Source organism: Anthonomus grandis, chromosome 2 (assembly GCF_022605725.1).
Source record: "Anthonomus grandis grandis chromosome 2, icAntGran1.3, whole genome shotgun sequence".
Lineage (NCBI taxonomy): Eukaryota > Metazoa > Arthropoda > Insecta > Coleoptera > Curculionidae > Anthonomus > Anthonomus grandis.
Genome location: NC_065547.1, coordinates 761,107 through 787,027, shown reverse-complemented (window position 1 = coordinate 787,027; position 25,921 = coordinate 761,107). Strand labels below are relative to the sequence as shown.

The 25,921-nt window shown below is 34.1% G+C and overlaps 2 protein-coding genes and 1 long non-coding RNA gene across 10 annotated transcripts in view; 2 read left to right on the top strand and 1 right to left on the bottom strand.

Annotated features, from left to right (window-relative positions):
* The window catches only part of LOC126749280 (vinculin), a 54,049-nt gene extending 42,397 nt beyond the window's left edge, over positions 1–11,652 (top strand). For all 5 annotated transcript variants that reach the window (XM_050458979.1, XM_050458977.1, XM_050458978.1 and 2 more), the window contains one exon: positions 6,207–11,652. In XM_050458979.1, the coding sequence (XP_050314936.1) occupies positions 6,207–6,379 (173 nt within the window). In that variant the 3' untranslated portion in view covers positions 6,380–11,652. The remainder of the gene's footprint in view (positions 1–6,206) is intronic.
* On the top strand, positions 5–5,650 carry LOC126749463 (uncharacterized). Its single transcript, XR_007665084.1, has 2 exons — positions 5–104; positions 2,807–5,650. It is a non-coding gene; the product is annotated as an uncharacterized LOC126749463 (long non-coding RNA).
* A 34-nt stretch (positions 11,653–11,686) lies between the features above and the next one.
* LOC126749252 (histone-lysine N-methyltransferase SETD1-like) overlaps positions 11,687–25,921 on the bottom strand; it is a 68,416-nt gene continuing 54,181 nt past the window's right edge. For 3 of the 4 annotated variants that reach the window (XM_050458954.1, XM_050458964.1, XM_050458959.1), the window contains 8 exons: positions 22,937–23,055; positions 22,786–22,881; positions 20,918–21,154; positions 20,670–20,853; positions 16,654–16,947; positions 16,022–16,203; positions 15,738–15,908; positions 11,687–12,129 (listed from right to left, as the gene is read on the bottom strand). In XM_050458954.1, the coding sequence (XP_050314911.1) occupies positions 11,956–12,129; positions 15,738–15,908; positions 16,022–16,203; positions 16,654–16,947; positions 20,670–20,853; positions 20,918–21,154; positions 22,786–22,881; positions 22,937–23,055 (1,457 nt within the window). In that variant the 3' untranslated portion in view covers positions 11,687–11,955. The remainder of the gene's footprint in view (positions 12,130–15,737; positions 15,909–16,021; positions 16,204–16,653; positions 16,948–20,669; positions 20,854–20,917; positions 21,155–22,785; positions 22,882–22,936; positions 23,056–25,921) is intronic. The other variant, XM_050458971.1, reaches the window with a different exon arrangement.

Genomic DNA, 25,921 nt, shown 5'->3' with positions numbered 1-25,921 from the left:
AAACGCTCTTTACATTTCCAACACAAAGAAAACACGCTGTATATGATGCTTCTTTTTTTGTTTTAATGCACTTTCATTGGTTCACAAAGGAATGCCTGTTAAGGGTAAGTGTGGAATCGCAGTAGTCACTCAGGAAATGTCAAAATAAAGTTACGTTTTTAACAATTCAGGCATTAAAAAAAATTTTGGTTATTTTCAATTTCGTGTTTGTGACCCAATATCTTCAATATCAGAAATAAAACAGAAACCTGTTTACCTAAATGTCGACGTTTCGACTTATATTAAGTCATCTTCAGGACACTTAAATGGATTCAAGTAATTACAGAGATAAAACAAAGTAATTTCAAGTACATAAAAAACACTATTAAAATAAATGTTCTTTAATTTACAAAAATTAAAACAACAAAAAACAAAAACCACGACACAGTTAAAATTACATTCAGGTACAATCTGTTAAAAAAATTTTTTTTATAAAAAAAAAACAGTATAAAATTATTTTTTTTTTCTTTTTTTTTATATACATTACACCTCTTACCTAAGTCTAGGTTTCTTAAGTTATAATTAAAATAGGAGCGTAGAGTTATTTTTAACATGAGTTAAATTGTAGGTGTTACTGCGGGCAAACTAGAATCAACAATAAGCCAAGAAACAAATGTTTTTATTCTTCCGAGCGTTTATTTATTTAATTTTTATGATTCAATGTTATGTTGATAAGTTAAGGATTAGTAGATAAGGAAGATGTATGTATCTATACGTTCAAAACCAGAAACTTAATTTGTTAATACACTGTGTGATCTAAATTTGGGACATACACTCTTTGACAAAAATAAATTTTATGTTTTAGTTTTATCTTTTTGGTAGTAAATTAATTAAATTATAGTAACTTGCATTTAGATCATCGGTGTCTTGTTTTTTATTCATGCTTTCTTTATACTTTTTTATATTAACCATTTCAAGTATAATTCTTTTTTTATAATTTGATTCTCTGCCAATGATCCGAGTGCTGTTAAAATCAAATTGGTGTTGTTGATTGAAGGAGTGTTCTGCTAGAGCAGTCTTCCCAGATGCTGCGTAGTTCGTTGGTTTTACGCTTCTTTCGTGTTCGCTAATTCTGGTTTTTAAGTACCTGCCCGTTTGACCCACATACAGACCTTGAGAATCAGAACAGGGTATTTTATAAACCACGCCACTTTGTAACTCATTTGGTGTTTTATCTTTTAGTTTTGAGAAGTATTTGTTGATGGTATTTTCATTTTTGAACGCTATTCTGACTTCATCATCAGAAACAACTCCTGATAGCCTTTCAGACAAACCTTTGACATAAGGAATTTTTGCAATTAAAGTCAAAGAAAACCAAAATCATAAATTTGTTTATGATTAATTAAAGTCAAAGAAAACCAAAATCATAAATTTGCAAAAATTCCTTATGTCAAAGGTTTGTCTGAAAGGCTATCAGGAGTTGTTTCTGATGATGAAGTCAGAATAGCGTTCAAAAATGAAAATACCATCAACAAATACTTCTCAAAACTAAAAGATAAAACACCAAATGAGTTACAAAGTGGCGTGGTTTATAAAATACCCTGTTCTGATTCTCAAGGTCTGTATGTGGGTCAAACGGGCAGGTACTTAAAAACCAGAATTAGCGAACACGAAAGAAGCGTAAAACCAACGAACTACGCAGCATCTGGGAAGACTGCTCTAGCAGAACACTCCTTCAATCAACAACACCAATTTGATTTTAACAGCACTCGGATCATTGGCAGAGAATCAAATTATAAAAAAAGAATTATACTTGAAATGGTTAATATAAAAAAGTATAAAGAAAGCATGAATAAAAAACAAGACACCGATGATCTAAATGCAAGTTACTATAATTTAATTAATTTACTACCAAAAAGATAAAACTAAAACATAAAATTTATTTTTGTCAAAGAGTGTATGTCCCAAATTTAGATCACACAGTGTATTAACAAATTAAGTTTCTGGTTTTGAACGTATAGATACATACATCTTCCTTATCTACTAATCCTTAACTTATCAACATAACATTGAATCATAAAAATTAAATAAATAAACGCTCGGAAGAATAAAAACATTTGTTTCTTGGCTTATTGTTGATTCTAGTTTGCCCGCAGTAACACCTACAATTTAACTCATGTTAAAAATAACTCTACGCTCCTATTTTAATTATAACTTAAGAAACCTAGACTTAGGTAAGAGGTGTAATATATATAAAAAAAAGGAAAAATAGAAAAAAAGAATTAATTTTATACTGTTTTTTTTTTTTAAATTTCTTTTAACGGATTGTACCTGAATGTAATTTTAACTGTGTCGTGGTTTTTGTTTTTTGTTGTTTTAATTTTTGTAACTTAAAGAACATTTATTTTAATAGTGTTTTTTATGTACTTGAAATTACTTTGTTTTATCTCTGTAATTACTTGAATCCATTTCAGTGTCCTGAGGATGACTTAATATAAGTCGAAACGTCGACATTTAGGTAAACAGGTTTCTGTTTTATTTCTGACCCCACCCAACAACCCTCCGCAATATTAAAAAAAGTATCACATGGACTGCCTTTGAGTTGTTTATTATTTGACGTTTTCCTTGTCTCTTAACTTTTTTTTTCGTAGCGTATCTTGAGTAGCCGGTATTTTGTTCAATTTAAAAATTTTAAAATTTAAAACGTACTTACGGTACGGTCTTTAATGTTTTTCCATTTCTTTTGAAGTTCTGTCCCTAAAAAAAATCTCATTAAACTAAGTAACCTATTTTCATACACAGACGTAAAAATAAAATGTTATTCTAGGTATCTCGCGACTGGAATGCATTTTGCTGCTTTGCAGTATTCATTTTTAATGGGAAGAAGTACAATCGCAATGATCATTAATGAATGTTGTCGTGCATTATGGACTATATTACAACCACTAGAAATGCCCGAACCTACTGTTGAAAAATGGAAAGAAATAGCAGAGGAATTTGATTAGAAATCTAATTTCCCCCACTGCTTTGGGGCAGTCGATGGGAAACATATTATAATAAATAGATGATGTAATATGTAATAGATGTAAAAGAGCATACGGACGGGAGTCCGATTGCAATGTTTTTAGGCAAAGTACTGTTGGAAGAAAGTTGTATAACAGTGAGCTTATAATACCCATCAGTTTTGGCAGATAATTGTGACCAACGTATTTATCCCTATGTATTGGTGGGCGATGAAGCTTTTGCTTTACTTCAAAATTTATTATTTATTAGGCCATATCCAAGACGTAATCTGAACGAGAATAAAAGGATTTTCAATTACAGATTAACAAGAGCTAGGAGGTTCGTGGAATGTGCCTTTGGCATTCTGGCCAATAAGTGGCGTGTGTTTCATACTATACTCTATTTCAGAAGTGTGTAGAGCAATAAAACCTCATTAGGTATGCAAAAGTGGTACCTGGTGATCCACCAATATTTTATGCCACTACCTTAGTTGGGTATTAGTTTCAATGTAAAATTCTTTCTTTTCGTTGATTGCAGGTAGTGCCACCCGGTTATGGGTCAATTTATGAGTTTTGCCCATTGTTACCCACTGATAAACATTGAAAACGGTTCGCCAAAGGCGTGCAACTGGGACTTGTTTTTTACCTTATAATTAATGTACTTAAATGCTATTTTATTTTAGAAAGTTACTTTTGTTTAAATGGAATAATATATTTTTTTCACAAATTTATTGAACATAATATGTAGAGTAAAACAGTTGAAAATGTCACTTTTGGATCTGGCACTTTTTGAACAGTGTATAACAATTTTAAATTATAATAGATTGTAGTCTTCTTCGTCATCTGACGAACTGTCATCACCTCTTGACATTATAATTAAAGGATCGACTGTCTGATCGATGAGGTTGTCAAGATCCCACATTTTGTCCTCTTGCTTAATTACATGCTGGACTGCTTTTCGCCAATTCTCTGGTGTCGCTTCCGTAATGGCTTGATCAAACAGTAGCTTAACATCTTTCATTTTAAAAGTCGTGTTTTGTCTTGCTACAAATCCTTTTACCTGCGCCCATATCAGTTCTATAGGATTTAGTTCGCAATGATATGGCGGTAAGCGCAGTACAGTTATATTATATTTTCGGCTATATCTTCCACGGCGTATTTCATGAAACGAGTTTTGTGTAAGTTTGCTATTGCCAGCAGTTCTTTTTTTATCAAATTTGCTTTAAACGCAATACCTTTTGCAGTCAGCCAATCGATAATTTCTTGCTTTCTCCAACTTGAAGTTGGCGTCTTCTCTATTCGCCGTGAATGATAGCTTGCGTTATCCATAACCACCACCGAATTAGCCGGAAGAAATTTTATCATTTCACCAAAATAGTCCTCGAAAACGTCTGAGTTCATGTCTTCATGGTAATCTCCTGTGCGAGTCGACTCAAAGGTTAGCAGACTTTCTTTTAAAAATCCCTCTTCGCTTCCAATATGTGTGATTATAAGTCTTTTTCCTTTTCCCGAAGGTACTTTAATACCCGTAGACAGGCCTTCTATGAAAGCTTGGCGAGCACTGGTTATATTTTTGTCTTGCCACATTTTTTGGACTATATAACCTTCGTTAATCCACGTCTCATCAAGATAAAAAACTTTCTTTTGCTCCCTGCGGTACTGCTTGATACTTCTCAAGTATTGTCGTCTCCAACAAACAATTTCATCGCTCTCCAGTAAAAGTGCTTTGCGGTTATGCTTTTCCCAGGCAAAATCCATATTTTTTAAAGTTTTCCATAAAAGTTTTCTACTTATCAACGAAATACTGTCATCTCGGCCAAGCTCCATTAAAATTTTGTCTAGGGTGGGTATTTCCTTCTTAAAATAAAAAGAGTGAACTTTTCTTCGAATTATACATTTAGCATTTTCATCAAGGACTTTTGTAGGTCGTCCTGGCTTTTGCTTGGGAGATTCCACTTGACCTGCTACTTTTCTTTCCCGCAACAATTTGAAAATGGTGGACTTTCCAATTCCACTCATTCGAGAACATTTTTCAACAATTTCTTGCACAGTAAAACTAGGGTAATCGTGTTTTATGCAATCATGTACATTTAAAATAATAACTTTTTCACTCAGCGATAGTGGAGAATTTTTAGTACATCTTTTCGTTGGACTGAATACCTCCATTTTTTAAATATTGGGATAATAATATTGTGATTACACTACAGCGTAGCAGTGACTACTAACGTTTAAAATATGATTTAAAAGTATTTATAGTCTGTATATATTACCTGACCCCATTTTTGCATGTTACAAAGCGTTAAAAGATAGGTACCTATACAAAAGGATTAAAAGTATTTATTTAGTATTTAATCTCTTTCAAAATAAAGGCATTTAATCCGTGAAAATTAAATTCATAAATAATATAAGTACCTGCGCCTATGAACTACCACGAAATGTAGCCAAACAGAACGGAATTCCCCAGTTTATTGCTCTATACACTTCTGAAATAGAGTATAGCATATTAGTGCAACCGGATTTTGCAGTGCTGGTATTTTGTATCGTCTGAAGGCAGTTTAAGTTGGCAAAATGCTATGATATAGATAAGTATTAGTGTATTGTGTTTATTTAATAGATAGGTATATTATTACCTTTGTAAACAATTATTATATTAAAACACTTTCTGTACATATATATGAAGTATTTTTCTTACCTTTTAATCTTATTTCTTCCGGTGTCGACAAATTTTGATCCGAATACATTTCCTCCAAAACCTCCTGCCAATCATTAATTTTTTTATCCCGATTTTTGTATTCCTTGTCAGAAACATCCCACAAACACGTCCGATTTTGCACCAAAAAATAATAAATTTTTCTGTGTCGAATATATCCATTGTTCAAAAATGATCTGATCTCGTTCTTGGCCGCGCGGTTAATGTGAACACGTAGTCAAGAAACAACACGTTCCGACCGCAAACCGCGCTAAGATGCGGTTGAGAAGGCGGTTGCGGCCATTTGGCGGCTAATGTGTTGCCACTCCATATTAATCCATGTATTTTACAGAATAGCGGTTGTAACCGCCAATGTGTCGCCGGTCTAAGTATGTATCTTTGCTTAAAATAAATCAATTTCTTGCTGCAATTGAAACAGGCAGTTTTTTTTACCATAATCTTTAACGTTTTCCCTGTCATCTGTTCACCATTTTTTTCCATAACCATTTAATAGCAGTTTTATTTAATGATTGTAGGGTCCGAGGAGGACCGAGAAGCGACGGAAATGCTCGAGGGTAACGCGCAAAATCTGATGCAGAGCGTGAAGGAAACGGTGCGGGCGGCAGAGGGCGCCAGCGTGAAAATCCACGCGCAAACCCACGGTAGATTGAGATGGGTGCGTAGACAGCCGTGGTACGCATACGCTTAAGAGGCCACGCCTTTTACAATGAATCGGACGGAGACGGAAATAGCTTCGTTGATGTTTTTTTTTTTATTATTATTAATGATAATCGTTTTTGCGTTTATTATAAGTAAGCGTATTTTGTGTGTACAGAGTGGGTCAAGTTTAGTTTTTACTATACAGGGTGGCAGCTTCACTAATTTTGGTTGAAAACATATTTAAATTTAAAAAAAACTTTACTCACCCTGTATATATTTAACAAAGTATTGTCATTTTTGTGTAAAGCTCCAGCATACATTGAACGATGTTTGAGGAACTCCTGTATATTTTTAGATTTTACATAAAATTTAAGAGATTTAAATTTTCGCTTACTTGATCCAAAAGTGACGATTTTCAATTAATAATATCTCTGAAAACAGGTAAAGCTATATGCAGCGTTTGAAAAACAATTTTGAAACCCTGCATAACGAATTTCATTTGTTTTTTTTCCTGAAAACCGAAGTTCTACAGTGTTGCCATTACTTGTTTTATGTATACTGGAGCCAGTTTAAATGCACACTGATTGTTAATAATTTAAAAAAAACATATTTTAGGCCTAATATTTGTACTGATCGCTATAATGTTTGTGTTCATATGTAATAATTACTAACCCGGTATCCAGTATGTCCCAAATAATTAATACTTTTATCGAATTTATCCAAGAATTTAATGCTCGTTTCAACTTTTTTTTTTGAAATTTGCTGCTGAAATATGTGGATCGCACAGTTTGGGACTCCCTGCATATCAAACGAATTAAATAACACGTAGATGTAATTTTAAAAAAATATTGTGATTAAAAGGCATCCATTATATACACTTTGATCCCCAAAAAAAATCCCCTTCTACTAACTTGAGTGGTTTGACTTAAAAGGCATCATAATAAAAACGATGGAAAAAGGAGGCCTAAGGATCAATGTGTTCACTACTGTACAGTCCCGGCCGGTTGAAAGATAACGACCTGAACGCGTTTCTCGTAACTTTTCGTACCGGGCGCACGTCGCGCTGCAGACTCCCAGATAAAGTAGCGGATAGTAGAAATTTACGACTGTAGGAATAAAACCATAAAATGCAAATATCTTTGTGCCTTGTGGCATCTTGAAGCAAAAAAAGAAATATTTCGATTTAAATTTAAAATTTCGATTATTCTCTGAATGTTTTTAATAATTTGGGTAAAAGAAAAAGTGTGTATATAATATATTATATATTATAATTATATATTATATATTATATATAATATATTATATAATATATTAATATTTCGTATAGCCACCTTCAGCTATTATAACTTTCTGAACTCTCCTGCTCATTGAACCTATTAGTTGACAGCAGAGATCATGAGTTGCTACTTCTTCCCAGGTTTCTTGAATTTTCTGCCATAACGCGTTCTTATTTTTAGGTATGAAATTCTCCATCGACCTTACCATGCTACCCCCATATGTTTTCTATAGGATTTAAATCGGGACTCTTCGCCGGCCATTCTAGCTTTTCGACATTGTTTTCGGTAAACCACTCGCGAACAATATTTGTTGTGTGTACAGGAGCGTTGTCCTGCTGAAAAACGAATCCCTCAGGATACATTTCTCTGGCACTGTATCAATCCTCCTTCAAGCACTTCACAATAACGATCTGCTGTGAATCGGCCATCAATTTTCCAGCAGATTCCGGGTCCTCGGTGGCTGATCCAAGCCCATATATTTACGGAAAAAATGCCCACTTCTTCTTCTTCTGGGTGACACAAATCTTTCGTCATATCTTGAACTCGTCGAAGGTCTGTATACTTTAACTTTACCGTTGTAATTACTTTGGAACATCTTTTCATCACTAAATATTACTCTCTTCCAATAACCCATCGGTAAGCGATTAAACTGTAGGCATATCTGCAACCGGACTTCTTTATTAGTTTCGGTTAACTCAATCTGGTTGCTGGCTGTCCGACATCTCAGATTGCTTGCAGCTAATCTTTTTCGGGCAGTTCTAACACTTGCTGGGAATGCTGTGGTAGACACGGCTTCAACGGCGGATTTAAATGGATTTTCTCGGCAAAAATTAACCAGTCGTTGATCTTGTTGGTCCGAATTAATTTTTATATTCCCCCCTCGATGTAGGTTTTCCACACTTTCGGTTTCTTCATTTCATCAATTTGCGTTTTAACTTGAAAATGGTGTTTTTGGATATACCAAATTCATCAGCCAGTCGAGAAATGGACCAACCATTTTCTAATTTGGCGATGATGCGGTGCTTAACGGAATCACTTAAACGAGGCATAATCAACACTGTAATAACTCTTTGGAACCACGAAAAGGACTAAATAAATTAAGCCCACTTACCCTGGTATTTATAAAAAGGGCTGGAACCAGGTATTACGTATTAATAATACAATATCATAAAGAAGTATTGTAAATTTTGGGAAATGATCGAGGGTAATTCCCTAAATTTACTTATTTTAAGTACAGGTAGCTAATCCTCTTTAAAAGTGCCTCGGTGCTCTTATTTCATTATATTTATAATAATACTAACACAATACTGGCCATTCAAGTCATTTAGTAGGTCTACCTGACTTATATTACCTAATAAACAAAATTTGTTTGTGCCTGTAATCCAACATCGTAGCCCGAAAGTCGCCTATCTTGTAGCACAGATCAATTACACCGCCCAACAGCATGTATGTTGCATGGAATATTTTTATGATTCTAGGCTTATTTTTAATGCTGATATTAAATAATGTCATCAGTTTATATGTGTCAGCTCTAGTTTTTATGTTAAAAGCAGGGAGTATTTTTTGGGAATTAAAAATACACTCAACGTACAAACATTTTTAATTACAAGAACTATACACTCAGGAATTTTCTTTTATATGATTTTCTACTAGTTTTGAATGAACTGCTACTCTGAATACTCCAGCAAAAATCGGCCAACATATGTGCATTCCAGCGACCCTGAAATCGTTCCTCCATGGTTCGAAGATCTTGGTGGAATCGTTCACCCTGTTCTTCACTCATGTCACCGAGATTTTCAGGAAAATGGTGTAAATGGCTGTGTAGGAAGTGCACTTTGATGTTCATGTTACATCCAAGTCGCTGGAAGTGTGACAACATCTCTTCGACGTGCGCAATGTAATCATCACCTTTCCTATTACCTAAGAAATTTTGGATAACCCAAACAAAGGAATCCCATGCATTCTTCTCAATTTCTGACATTGAGCTGGTGAAATTAGGATCGTTTACCAACTTGCGAATTTGTGGACCATCAAATATACATGCCTTGAGTTTTTCTGAACTTAGACTTGGAAATTTCCTTGAAATATATTTGAAACATTCACCATCTTTATTTAATGCCTTAAGATATTGCTTCATTAAACCTAGTTTAATGTGTAGGGGTGGCAATATGATACGATCTCGTGGCACTAGAGGTTCATTTATAACATTAAGACTACCTGGAAGTAGTGCTTCCCTAGAGGGCCATTCTTTTTTTGACCAATGCTCTGATTTTGCTCTACTATCCCATAAACACATAAAACAAGGATATTTAGTGTAGCCTCCTTGTTGTCCTAAAAGGAAGTTCACCATCTTAAGATCAACGCAAATCACCCATTTATGATTGTTATATTTGATTTTGTTCATGACCAGTGCTATTGTGGGGTATTCTTCCTTAACTTTGCTATTGGTATGGAGCCTAGTTTATTTCCGTTGTGCAATAGTACACACTTCAAACTCCGTTTTGACGAGTCAATAAATAAACGCCAATCGATTGGTTCATATTTCTGCAAGCCCATGGCAGTCATTAAACCAGAAATATTAGTACAAAATACAAAATTATCCTCCTCAGCGAAAAAGGGAAGTAAGTCTTTTTCTCGAGTGCGGTAATAATTCAAAGAGATTTTCTGGAACAAACTCGTCATCGCTCATGCTACTCAGTTCATTTAATTCATCAGAACTTTCTGTAGATGTAGATGGTAATGGTAAAGATGTATCTTTTGAGCTCCTTACAGGCCTCACAGCTGATGTTGATGTGGGGTAAATCCATTTGGAGCGGTTCGTCTTGTTGATTCCTTTTATATTAACAACGCAAAAATAGCAGTCATCGTGATGATTTAAAGGTTCACGCCAAATCATTGGGGATTGGAATTTAAAAGAGAGTCTCTTCTTAGTGGCCCATAAACGTAATTCTTCAACACAAATTTTGCACACAATATTGGGCACCCAGCACTTGTTATCTGTTTCCAAAGGAAAACCAAAAACACTCTAAATACGCTCGTTTCACAAAGTCTGACATATTCAATCGAAATTTTTGAAAAACATATTTACCACAAATATAACAAAAACAATTCGGATCGTTAATGCAGACCCTTCTTAGCGAAGTCATGATGAAAATTACAATAATTTATCTAAAATGCGACTATAATAGATACAAAACCAAAAATAAAGATAAATGAGAAGAACGTAGCTATATCTAAACAACTCGAGCTGTTAGAGTAAAACTGACGACAGATTCGAAATCAGATGCCTCGAATTAGTAAACAACAATAAAAATATTTCAGTCAACATAAAATAACCTTCGATTTGTTGTGCAGTGTTATTTGTTTATTAGGATTACTGATATACTGATAAACCCATATTGGTTTTAAAATAATATCCGCTTAGCGTAATTTATATGCGAGTCGGCCCAGCGCGACGTTGTCGTTGTACAAAAAGTTACGAGAAACGCGTTCAGGTCGTTCTCTTTCAACCGGCCGGGCCTGTACATCTGGCAACATTAAGCTAGGTTGCACCATAAAAAAGGCATTATAACATATATTTAAAAATTGCGTATATTTATGAATAAGCACTTTACACACAACAATGTATTTAAATAAATATTTAAAAAAAAACTTTATAGTAGTTGCCAAATCATTAAAGGGTTGTGCCAATTTTAATGTCCGAGACTTCCTTAACCCTAAAAGTGATGACGACTTGCCTTCGCCGAGATAATCCTTATAGCATATCGAGAACGTCCTATAAATGTACTGTGAGGGTCGTTCTTGGTATATTAGGTAGATATTTTTATATGCTGTTTTATAGATTAAACTTATTGTGCAATAATGTAAACGTTTTTACTGTTGAGCAATAGAGACCACCTATTTATTATTATTATTAACGAATTTATGTTTGTGTATGTTGTAAACTTTTAACAACTTTTATATAACGATCGTTCATCATATTTATTTATTCCATGGAATGAATTTATGACAGTAACAAATTTAATAAAAAGATCATATACATAAAGGCGTATTATTTATATCAAATAAAACAAAAAACGTTTTAACAAAATTCTGTGTATATTCACATTTACAGCCGCTATGTACACTTACAAAAAAAACATAATTTAAAAATAGATACTTAGCCGAGAGGCAGCTTTACACAATCCTTGAAAAATACCGACCTAAGCTAATAAATTAATTACAACTCACTATACACATCATTCAAGGGTCAAAAAATTAGATAAACTGTTTTATGTACACATACAATTGGGAAACTATAATGTATCGGTAGATTTTTATTGATAGCTGGTATCACACGGGGTTGGTATTAATTCAACGTGCCCCTGCAGGTTGTTGCTCCGCATAAACAGGTGATTTTATTCTCTTCTATGGGGAATTTGTAGTCGTACGTTATTTCCTCGTTCACCCCGATCGGCTGTTTCGAGTATATCACAATCTTCTTACGAGACTCTATGCTGATCACTTTGGCGTAACAATTTGGCTAAAAAATATATAGTTTTTTTTATTGGATTTAAGTTGGGAGTTTGAGCTAGTTACATCAAAACTTTTCTTTTTTTTTTAAATTTCTTGGTAAAAAAAAAATTACGATACTGAAGATCATTCCTTTCTTTTTTATCCTTTTCAAGAAAACAATTACGATTAGAGGAAAATTATAACGAATATTTCGGGTTACAGTCGCAAGCAGTGTACATTTTGGGTTGAACTTCAACTATAAATATCGGATTATATAGGTGATATCAGGATCACTTTATTACATATTTGAGGTGTAGTCAGGTGAGTGTAAAAATTAGATATGTAAACCCCTTGTAATTTTTTTTAAATGCCGAAATTTTCTCCCTTTTGTAAACAGAATCGTATATTTCTAAGGAGAATTTTGCTAAAACTGCTTTGCAAATCTGATTGGAACTTACAGCTAATTATTTGGAAAACATTCCTCCACGGGATTTATAGTGCCTCAAACAACATTTTTTGAGTTAAAGAGATTCAAATTCCAACTTGCCCAGTACAGCACATCCATTATTAAACTCATCATTGGCTTTTGAGTAAGATTGTGAAAAAAATACTTTATGAATCGGAGTGAAACTTCCAGTAGATCATTAAGAAAATTATTGTCACTTAAATGGCAAAAATCTTATTTAATTTATCATACTGAAAAGGACATTTTGACGTTAATTCTCTCGTTAACTTTTTAAATCCATCGATTTAGTGCTGCTTAAGAAAGTAAAATAACTAAGAGTTCGTAAGAAAATAACTGGGGGTATGTGAAACTGGAGAGAAAATTTGTAGAGGTTCTTGAGCTATTTGGCTTTATAGGCAAAGCATTCATTTGAGCCCATCATTTGGTTCTGAGTGTAAAATTTTGACAAAACTACACCATGTATCGGAGTGAAACTTTTAAAATATAATTAAGAAGACTATTGCTTAGAAACTTTGCTTGAAATTCAAAATTATTTAACAATCGTATTTTGAATTACTGAGGTTCAAAGTCCGACTTGTCAAATCAGGCATTGTTTTAGTCAACAAATTCATATGCCACCTCAAAAGCAACATGTCCGCACAGAAGCAGGTGTCTGTTAAACGTAATCTGTGTAAAAACGAAGTTTCTAGTGCTAGTTCGGAAAGTGATTTCGATTCAGATGATAGTGTAAGGGACCGAAATTATAATCCCGATGATAGCAGCTCTGATTCTTTCACGGACGACGATTTATCGCTAAGTAAACAATATTGTGGCTTATGACCGTCTTGCTCTTTTTTGTTGTGGCATGTGCCTTTTTACTACGGTACTGTAATAAATTTAGTTTTTCTGGATTTAGCCAATTCTAGAAATTTATTTCTGTCAGAAAATAAAGTAAAATTAATTTTGAAAACAAAAAAAAATGAGTTTTCTGAAAAAAAAAAAGAAAGTTGACGATAGAATTATTGGTCCTCCCTGTAAATGTCAGAAGAAGTGCAGAGAAAAGATGGTTGAAAAGGAAAACCAAATTTTTAACGATTTTTGAAATTTGGGTTCTTATAAAGGACAAAACACTTATTTATTTGAATGTATTAAAGCTGTGCCAAAAAAACGCTCATATAGAAAAAAACAAAAAGGCAAGAATTCTCCAGAAAAATTTATTATCAATATTTTATAAAATTAAATGGCTTAGATCTACAACTCTGTAAGGAACAGTTTTTATCAGTGCATGGATTACAAAACTCCTCTAAACGGGTACGACTTATTTGCAAACAGATTGCAGAGGGAAGAAGTGTTCCCAAAAATGACGAACATGGGAAGCACCACAACAGACCCAATAGAATTCCATATGAGCAAGTACAATCTGCTCATGACCACATCAAAGCTTTTCCAAAGTATGTTAGCCACTACAGCAGGAAAAAGAATACCAACAGAGTATATGTAGATCACGACATTTCCATCTCATCTCTGTACAAAGATTTTTACATTGACTGGTGTCAAGAGCAGTAAAAAAAGATATGTATCGAAGGATGTTCTGTAATGAATACAATATAGGCTTTAAACTGCCAAAAAGTGATACTTGTCACACATGTGACTCTCTAAATATTTTGATTAAAACCGAAGAAACGAATAAAAACGATGAAGAAGTTAAAAAATTAAAAACTCAACTAGAACTTCATCATAGGCGAGCAGCCGCCATGCAGAACAGCTTGAAAGAGGAAGTGGAATCGGCCAAAAATTAGTAAAAACAAAATTGTGATTACTTTTGACTTACAACAAACACTTCCTACACCAAACCTAACTGTTGGTCCTGCCTTTTATCTGCGGAAGGCTTGGACCTACAATCTTGGTCTCCATGACTGCGTAAGTGGAAAAGCAGCCATGTTCATGTGGCCGGAAACAACGGCAAAGCGAGGTAGTGAAGAAATCGCTAGTATTCTGCTAAAATATTTTTCTTCCAAAGACAAAAAGATCTTGTGATTTTTACAGATAATTGCGGGGGTCAGAATAAAAATTGGCAAATCATATCACTCTGGTCGCAGCTCGTGAGAGAAAATAAATTTAGAAGCATCGAGCGTGATCGTGACTTTGCGCTCATAGAGAAGCATAAAAGATACTTGGCCCAAATTTATTCTCCAGAAGACTGGTTTAAAGCTGTGAAAAAAAGCAAACGGGTAAATCCATTCGAATTAGTCATTATGGAACAAAGTGATTTTTTTTCTTTTGGAAGCATCACTATAGCAAAGAAAAACGTTACTGATGATAAAGAACCTTTACATTTTAATAGGGTACTATGTTTCCGCTTAGAGTCTCAAAATCCGAATGTAATGTTGGTGAAACATGAACTAAACGGTAATTTTAAACCAGTAAATATCGAAAAACGCGGAAATAGACATTGCCAACAGGCCTACGGAAATTTAAAAAACTTGGAAAAAAAAAATGATAAGCCTGTAGAGCTACAAAGTAAAAAAGTAGAAGACTTGAAGAAACCCATGTAATATATCCCTGCCGTGAAGCAAACCTTCTACCTGAATATTTTGAAAACAGCTTCTAATTCTGCTAATGTGGATGCAGGAACAGAAGAAAATGACGTGGAATGTGTTGATGGTGAACCCAATAATCTAGATTTTGACGAAGAATTTTAGAAATAAAGTTTTTTTTTAATTTTTTAAATCAGAATCCAAGTTTTTTTTTGTGTACTACTAGCATATCTCATTCAGATGTTTTTTTTGGTGGCTACTTAATTGATTTATTGATTGTAATTGACTTTTTGGATTTGCGGCTACTTAAAATATTTTATTGCTATTAAGATGGTTCTATGTATTTTTATTGCAAAAATATAGCATATGTTTTTGATAATATAAAGGTCACAAGCCCCATTTTTTTCCATTTTTGAAATATATTCTTTTTAAAAACAAATTACCAATTATTTCCTTTGAGATTAATAAATAAACCTATCTTCCATAAATATCACATATAACACGTTTGCTTGAAAACATATCTCTGATTTCAGGATTTAACCAAAAGTGTCATTTTAACTTTTCTCAATAAAGCCAAATGTGGCTTATGTACCTTGTTCCCCCGAGCGCTTCAATTGACACCCTATGTAACAAAATATATATACATATACTTACATTACAGCTATGATTAATAAACCTGGCCAAGTTGCCACATTTCGTAGCATCGATAATATTCTCCAAGTCGATTCTGAACAAGTAGGAGCTTCCTATACCGGTCGCCTCGTACTTCTGCTCCCTAAGATCGGCAACGCTGTGCCGCACCATTTGACCCACATACTCGATAACCTAAAATGACAGTGTTTCCGAGTCAGGAGAATTATATTATCAATTAAATAAATTAATTTTTTTAAATCTTATTAATAATTTATATTTTAATTATTATATTGATAAAGTCGCACCATTTCATCGGCTGCGATCGGTTCCATGGCAAACAGTCCCCAGTCGTGAATGGCCGACTTGGCAAACTTCAACTGTTTCTTCCTGAACTTCAATTGGTTGAATTTGAGTAGATCGGAATCGGTGTCGCCCCCGAATGCCGTCAGGAGGCGCCTCTGGTTTGATCTGGCCTCCCTCGATAATCCTTTAAAGTAACAAAACAATTGCTAAAGTTAGTGAATACAAGAGTTTTTAATGTCTCATCAAAATATGATATTTAATATTCATGTTTGTAAATATTTTTTTTAGTGTGCGCCACTGAACATGCCTCGAGACCAAGTCCGAAATGGATTTTTTTCAGTATTTATGGCCTTCTTCCGTCGCGGTTACAATTACCGCAGATGATTAGTAGTTTATCCTATCTCGAACATAAATACTGGTTCTGTCTCCTCTGGTGTTTTGACAGTTTGACAGCGTTTTTCGATATACAAAATTTCATTTCCCATTAAAATTATAAGGTGTATTGTTCTCTGAGTAGATTTCTGACATGCAAACCATTTAATTTGTCTCTTAGGCTTCTAACATTAATGTAAAGTAGATTTTAGTTTTCAGTTATCATTTTAATACTTATAATATATAATAAACAAATACATGCCTTGTTTGTTGGCCGGTGCGGCCGCGGCCATCTGGATGGCGTGTGCCTTCGCGTGATGGTATTTGTATCTGGATTTTTCGTGTGCGGTCATTTTGTAGTAACCCTCCGTTCTGGCCGATCCCGTAGCGTGAACCCTCTCGTCTCGTTTCCGTTTTTTAGTTGGAGGACTCGAGTATAAGTCGGTCACGCAATGGTCCACCCAATGGGTGTCGTTCAGCCAGTAACCCATCGCGTCGTCCGATAACAGTTCTTCGTACGACCTTTTGATGAATTCGGTGTCTTCTCGGTCGATTCCTAAGGAAAATATTAGGTGAAAAAGTACCTTAAAATTGGTGAACTCTTTTATTATTGAAGATTAAGGCGTGATTTGAAGACTATTAGATAATTAATACTGGTGAATATGTTTTATATAGGATGTCTGCAAAAGGTTGGGAAATCTCAAACCTAGAGATACTTACTACAGACCAAAATTTGTGAATTGACCCAAAATACTTTTAAAACTTTAGTGCGTTTTCTTATTGCTTGAGAAGCATTTCAGATTTTGGCATATAACTCGCTATAGGAAGCTTTTCTAGGATATGAAATTAGAATGCGTTATTTTTTATGGCCAAACTTCTAGAGGGCGCCACACAGCACTATTTCCGTAAGTAACTTATCATAAATTTGTTGCGTTGCCCTGTATACAACAACTGATCAAAAAAACTTACTTTCTTGTTTTCCTGCAACAAAAAAGATTGACTTGTTTATAGGAACGTTAGCGACTATACATGGGCGTCACCTATAGCTCGAAAATCCGTATTTCTTATAAATAAAAATTCATATATTTGGCTGTATGTATAGCGAAACGATGAAGTTTGGCATGTCAGGTCTTAATACACTGACAATGATGGATTCGTAAACAATTTTTTTTCCGAGAACAGCGCGTACCATTTTATTAATATTAAGTAAAAAATTCGTAAAAATATAAATTAAATTCCTTTCAGACGCGAGAATTCAAATTTAAAGTGTTTAAACGACTTGACATTTTCGGAACATAAGGGTTATTGGAGGTTTAAGAGCTTTTTGGGCCAGATTCGTATACAGGGTGAGTAATTGGGGTAATTCGAGGACAGATGGCGCAGAAGGTGCGATGGCGCAATGGTTTTACAGCGCCGCCGCTAACGTTAAAGGGGAGCGGCTGTGCTCTGAGGTACTTCAGTTCATATCAGGCATGCCACCGCACCACCGTTTGTGTTCATCGGTTAAATGTCCACTTAAATATCAATTTATACGTGATCCGTATAGTGCAAAAATATTTGCCGGAATTCCTTCTTTGTGCTAGTGAGCTTTAAAATTAACAATAATTTGAATCACAATATCGTGTCAGGTAAGTAAAAACATTTAAGTTTTGTTATATAACCTCAAAATAGCGCGATTATTTCAAAACGTGTTTAGTTTTGAGGTGCGCCATCTCTCCTCTCACAGCGAGGATAGAGGTGAAATGGATCATTAATATTTATTTTTCTTTTCAGTATGCCCACCAAATACAAGCGTAGTGGAAGTTGTTCCTGGGCTAGTTAGCCGACGCCATTCAAGCCGTTAATGAAAATAGAATGGGAGTTAATGAGGCTGTATATATAATTTTGGGGTACCGGCAACCACTCGGCGAAGCTGCTGAAAAACAGTTGGCTACACATATCCTAAAACTTCAAAAAAATGGATTTTCTCCTACTCGAACTGATGTGCGAAGTATGGCTTTTAGATTGGTCGAACAGCTAGGTATTAAACATAATTTTAATAAGGAATTGAGATTAGCTGGTTATCCGTGGCTGCAGTTATTTCTGCAGAGAAACCCAAGGCTGTCAGTGAGAAAAGCAGAAGGGGTCTCCATTAATCGATCCTTGGGTATGAACAAAAAACATGTTGAGACTTACTTTCAGCTGCTAGAAAATACTATGACCGAGAATGATCTTATGAATAAACCTGGACACATCTACAATATGGATGAGACGGGTTTACAACTTAATAATAGGCCGGGGCATGTTATTGTTAAGAAAGGATCTAAAAACATCGCAAGTATCAGCTCCGGTGAAAAGGGAGAAACCATTACAGTTATAGGCTGTTGTAATGCGGAAGGCGTTTTTCTTTCCCCAACCTGCGTCATCGAGGATGGGATGCCTCCTGGATCCTTGGTTTATGTGTCAGAAAGATCGGCTTGTGTCAACAGTGACATATTTTTTCAGTGGCTCAAAGATCAGTTCGTTCCGAGAAAGCCGACAGGGACAGTACGTTGAGATGCTAGAATACTGTATTGAACACAACATCATACTGCTTTGCTTGCCAAGTCATACAATAATTTGAATTTGAATTTTAATGAGAATAATTTTTACAACCCCACTAGATACCTAGATGTTTTTTTAGATCGTTAAAATTAAACTACTACTCAGCTCGCAGTTTATGTATTAAAAATAATCCAGGACGAAAGCTCACTAAAATTACAATTTGGAAAGTTACTTGCTGCTTGATGGAACAAGTCTGCAACTGTAAATAATGGAACTTCGGCATTCAAGGCTACGGGAATTATGCCATTTAATCCTTCTGCTATCCCAAATGACGCCTATTTGACTGAAAATAGTATCGTACTTGAGGCTCCCGATGCAGGTGAAAATAAAATTCCAGATGGTAATTCTCAAAGTTTTACCAAAGCTTTATCTGATATTGATAATCAACAACCTTGCTGCAGTTGGCAGACTGAAGATGATTCTGTACCAAAAAAACAAAATGAATCGGTTACAGAAACTAATGCAAATACTCCCGTCAAAAGAACCCCTGGAAAAATGCTAGACATAATCTCACCCGTTCCAGTTGTTCACGCTAACATTAACTCGGTTCGCAAAAGGAGGAAGCAGCTGGCGGAAATTTTAACTACAGAGACAAGAATTGACGAAAAAAAGAACAAAGCGTCTAAAAAAACACAGAAAGAAATAAAGACCAGTAAATTAAAATCAGTTTTGAAGAAGTCAAAAGCGACCAAAAATAAAATTGAGAAAGCTGCCAAAGGCGACTCATCCTCAAACGAAGATCAAGAGCCACCGACATTGGATGACTCTTCAGATGATATGGACATCGATGACCAAGCTTGCACCGGTTGTGGCGAAATATATTCCCAAACCACAAAATCTGACGACTGGGTTAATTGCTTGCGTTGCTCCAAATGGTTTCACGATTCCTGCTCCAAGTTTGTGAACTTTTGCCACGACTGTGGTGTGGTTGTATGCAAAACAAAGTGACATTTTTGCCAAAACATCTTTTTTTTTCGTTGCGCCATCTCACCTCAGCACCGTAGGGGAGATGGTTTTTGTAAACTATTTTTATTTTTTTTTGTGAATTATAAGTTTTATTTTTTAATGCATTTAATTGCTTAATACATGTTTCTAAACTCAATAAAGATTCGTTAAAAAAATGAACAGTAATTCTAATTCAACATATAGAAATGTTAGGCCATCTATCCTTGAATTATACTATAAGGGAATAAAAGTAAGTAAAAAAAATGCTTCGCCAAAAAAGCTCAGTTTTATGGGTTAAATGACATGTTTGAAGCTTTTTTTTTGAAAATTTTTTTTTTAACGATTTCTGGCATACCTAATTTTCTGCAATTTTATGCTAAAAGGTATTTATTTCGGAAAAAAAGTTTTTACGAAAAAAGGTTCTCTATTTCTCTCTCAAATGCCACATAAACAAAATTTTTGTGAACTACACATGGTGAACAATAATTAACTTTTCCCATAAAGGTCCGGTCCAAGAAACTAGTTAGTTTTTATCACTTTTTAATATTTATATTTATATTTATTTGTTCGTGCTTTTCAAGGTTTTTTTTTCTCCTTGCAGTCTTGTGTATTTTGTTGTTTGTATATTTTATTTTTTTTTTGTATGTAGCTATTATGCTAAATAAACGATATTATTAATTCTCTATAAGAACAAACTGTTCCAAAAACCTAAAAGTTTCTGTAAAAAAGAAAAATTCCTTTCCTCCTCACCTTTCGTAAGAAATTCATACAAAACCCCAAACTCGGACATCTGATCCCGATGCTTGTGCAAAATATGCTGATGCGGATTATAGTCCGTGCCCCCATCATACTTCCGAACCACATTCTGATAATTATTCTGCAACTCTTGTAGCTTCTTTGGTTTCTTAGGTTTTGGTTGTTTGGGTGGCTTTTCCTACAAAAACCAGGATAAACAGGTTTCAATGAAAATAAAAATCAATAATTTCCGATATGAGCACCTTTTTGGGTTTGACAGGGGATGATACGGGAGCGGGAGGCGGTGCAACGGGATCGGGAACCGCCTTCTGCTGCTCGGGGGGCGGTTGTTGTTGCAGGGGCGGCAACGGCGGAGGCGGCGGCGCCTCTTTGTTGGTGTAACCGTGATCGTGGGCCAGGATCGAGGAAACGTCCGATTGCAGACGGTTCTCGTTTTCTTTCTCTTCTTGAGTGAGACAATAGGAGTGTTCGATAGCCACCTAAAATTTTTGTGTATATTATATTTATTGAACTTAATTCAAACATTTACAGTTACTTTATTAAAATAGAAAATTTAATATGGATGGGACAGATCCTGGGCGCTTAGTGATTACAACATTCTACATTGCTTTAAATTCAAATTTGTGAGCTGGGATTCGCCTTTCGGGAAACCGCTCTTCATATAGTCGAGAAGCAGCTCTACCATAACATCGAACTTCCCCATAAATAAAAGCATATCGGCGTATTCAGCAAAAGTGTAATCTTCAATTACTTAACCGTAATAAAAAGGGAATTAATATCATGTAAAAAATACTGACAGTGACAAATTTAAAAAATACTTACAGTGGCAATGAATTAGCAATATTATTATTATTATTAAAATAATTAATTCAGGTGCTGTATCTTAGTTTGGTTTTAGTCAATTTTCACAAAAACGGTGATATTTACCATTTACCGACTTTTACTAAGAGCACCTTTTTTATTTAAAAAGCATCGGAACATCATAATCTAATGCCCAAACGGGCAGAAATTAAAGTCTTAAAGAAATGGGCCTAAATTTACCAAATACCCCCCTGATTCTAAAGCCCCTGGTAAATATATTTTTTATTTAGTAGGTTCAAAAGAATAAACGTACTAACAATAATTTACCTCCCAAAATTGGTTGCGGTAGCTAAAGTAGTTCCGAAGCTATTAAAAAAAAACTAGTTTTTAAAGGTTATTTTCAAAGAGCTCTAGCTCCCTGAGGAAGCTTTTCCGGACCCATGTTTATATGAACTTTTGTTTTTCTTTTGACCTTTTCTATCTGCCCTAGAACTTTGTAACATGATCAACGGAACACCCTGTATAATAATAAGCATACATACATAATAGAAACGTAAGATACCGGCATCGCTATACTATACCATAAAACTTCTATGTTTTAAAGATCATTTATATATAACGCTATCAGCATATACAATTTAATCCCGGATAATTTTAAAACTTTCAATATCAACAAATTTATCGCGACAATTTTTTATGGACATACAAATAAATGGACAATCAACTTGCTAGGTGATCTGTGGTGGATTTCGACCTGTTAATTTAATTCATTTAATATCGTTGGTCATTTTAATCTTTCTTTTCTCTATTACCTTAGAACAGCAATATATAGCCAGGATCTTGGAATAAAGTTTTACAAAACACTATTGAAAATATTGAAAAGTTAGGACGGGAAGTCTTTTCTGCATAAATAACTAATGCTAACTCTCTAATTTCAGGAGCGATGCATTTCGGAAAGTGTTCTTGCCATCATCAGACTAGAGTTACTTAACACATACACACACACAAATTCTAATAACTATAACAAAATTTTCCTTAATTCTTCTATTCTTCTTTGTTTAATTATTTAATTCCTTTCTACATTTTACGTTTAATGTTGAAGTTTTAATAATAAGTTTCATGTGCGGTTTTTATTTGTATTTACCTTTTATAAAAACCTGGTGTCTATAAATAATTATTGTTTGAGATCCTATTATAACATTAAAATCTTCTAATATATATGTAGTGAAATTAGCTAAATTAATTAAAAAAGCTAAACATATAAAGCAACTGAATATACAGAAAAATAAAGGAAATTGCAGTGACGCACATTTACCTGGCTAGAAGGACTACTCTGGCCCGACTCGCTGGAGAATCTTCGCTTAAACTCCACGGCACCATTAAGTTCCTTTTTATGGCCAGATATCTGCAAACACGTAAAAAAATAATGAAAATTGTTTTTTTTTTAATAAATTTCCCACCTTTCCGGCCACATCGGTTTTTTCTGGATGGCGCACCTGTTCCAGCAAGGCGTCCCTTTCCGCCTCCAGCTCCTCCAGGGTTTTATCTTCGATCCCTTCTTCTGTGGCACTTTTGGTTTCTACAATTTTAAGTAGAAATTTAAATTAATAGATTCTTTCAATTTTTGTTGTGTTTTTGATAAATTTTGAGTAAAATAGAATTACCAAAAAAAATCCTAAGAACTAAGAACTCAGAACCTAAGAGAACTAGATCTTTGAAAGTTTGTCCAAATATTCTTCAAATAAAATTTTAAACAAATTACATTTTGGTAAAATTAAATTTTTCAAAATTCAAAGACTAAAAGAGTCACAGCCTTCAAAATTTAAACGAATATTCTTCAAATAAAATCAGTGGACATGTGTTTGAGGGATTTTCAAAAAATCCTCAAAACTGAAAAACTAAGAAAATTGGATCCTGAAAATTTTTTTATAAATATTCTTTAAATAAAAAGATTACACATATATTTCAGATTTTTTTTTTACAAAAATTCCAGGTAATTAAAAAAAAATCAGTGACATAAAATTTTTCAAAATTTCCTCAAAATTCAAAATCTAAGAATTTGCTTTGAATTTGAAAATTTGCATAAATGTCCTTTAAATAAAATCATTAGATACCTGTTTGAGGTTTTTTTTGTAGGAATTCCAACAAATAAAAAAAAACATAAGATATATATATTTGAGTCAGTGTTTGACAAAAAAAGAAATTTTTGAGTAAAATAAAATTTTTCAAAACATCCTCAAAACAAACTCAAAAATCAAGAGAGCTAGACCTCTACAAATTTGTACGAATATTCTTCCAACATAATCATTAGAAACCTAGTTGAGGGTTGGGTCAAAAAAATCTTAGGAAATTTTTTTTTATAAAATTTAAATTTTCAGAAAATCCTCAAACCTGAAAAACTAAGAAAGTTAAATTTCTGAAAAAAAAATTCAGGAAATTAAAAAATAAAAATTATGTATTACATACAGTGTGTCCCACTTAAGGGTTAGCCACCCCTCTAAAATTTTTGTTTCTTGACCAATTTTCAAAAACTTTTTTTTGTTGGATAGATGGTCAAAAATGGCACTTATGAGCCAAGTTCGACATTTAGAGAAAGCAGGTCATGGCCTACTGTATTCAAGTTTGAAGTGCTAAAAATCGAGAAGTAGTATTAGCGATATTTATTTTTGAAAAATGGTACTGGATTATTGTTCAGGACCACTTAAAACATAAGTGTACCAAATTTGGTTATGATAGTATACAGGGTATTGAAATAAATTGGAGTCAAATTTTTAAAAGGCGCAATAACATTCTTAATCAAATACGAATATTTTTAAAATTTTTGACTAATTGGTATGCGTCTTGAGAATACAAAGGTTGGAAATATCCTTCAATAAAAAACAATCGATCATATTATCATACTATTTTGGGCTTCACAATAATACAACTTCATTTATAAATTTTGTAGTTTTATTTCATTGTTAGGTTGCAATTCACACTTCACTAGTTACTTAATAATCTAATGTAGGCTAAGCAGCAAAAACTGAAAATAATTACCTTAAGGAATTACCTAACACCAAAGATAATAATACTACTAGTATTTTATCTTTGCTAACACTCAAATTTAAAAATTAATGCCACAAAACTAAATATTAGATATTCCTATATAAATATTCCTTCAATATGTCCTCTATTAATTCTTATACAGTTTTCTATGCGTCTTCTGTTGTTTACTACCACCCTTCTTAACTGTACCCTGCTTATTTCTTTACACTCTTGTCTAATGCGCTCACAAATATTTGTTTTTAAGGGTTCCCCAAAGAAAAAAATTTAAGGGAGAAAGGTCGGAGAAACGTGCTGGCCACTGAATTAATGGACTGTTTCGTCCTATCCATCGATTCGGATAATTCTGATTTAGCCAATTCCGCACTACCACTGCATTGTGGATAGGCGCACCGCCAAATTGTATGTGTAAGTTTCTTTTTTCGGCTAACGGCAAATCATCGATTACGTCACTAAAATCACCTTCCAGGAATCGAAGAAAATTAAGTCCATTTAAATTTTCATTAAAGAAAAACGGCTCGATTATACGTTCGTTCAAGATACCGCACCATACGTTAATTTTCTGCGAATACTGCCTTTTACATTGTATCACCCGATGGGGATTTACGTTACTCCACATTCTAATATTTTGAGATGACACAATGCCATTTGTAGTAAATGTTGCCTCATCGGTGTATAAAATATTTTTCAAAAATGTAGGGTTAGCCAAATACTCGCCTTGTAACCACAAACAATATTCCATCCTGCGTTCTTCATCCCCGTGTTCCAAAGTGTGAAGGAATATAGGCTTGAAAGGCTTCTTGTTATTTTTCTTTGAACACCTCCATATGCAATTTTTGTAAATATTTCAGTTGACACTAGCAACTCTAAAGATTGCGGATTAGCATTAAAGTATTCAAGAATTATTTGGTTATTATTATTTGCTCGATTACGATGTAAATGAGTAAAATGAGGAGTGCTTTGGCTGATGAGGCTCGGAGCATGGAATTGACTGCCGGGACGTGGAAAGGCGGGTTATATTTATAGGTTTAGGTATTTTTGCGATTGGTCGATTGGCGGCGTGGATGACACGCCCCCAAAAGCGAGAGTAGATCGGTTGGTTTTTGATCGGTTTGGGTGAACAATGCGTTTATATTTGTAAATGGTTTGATTTTAGGTGTTTATTGTTGGGATGTGTTTAACGTAGAATAGAGAGAGAGTGGGCTGTTTTGTTTTTGCGCTTTTTTTAGGAAAAGACGCCTCGCCAGGGTCGATTTTCCCTCCATTTTAATAAAAACTTCTTTAATTCGTCATTCTCAAGGGCCCTGACCCGTTCTTTAAATTTTGTGTGTTTTTTTCTTATAAACTCCTCTATGGTCTCAATGCGGCAGTTTTCTCTAATATCAATATTTCTTGCGTATCTC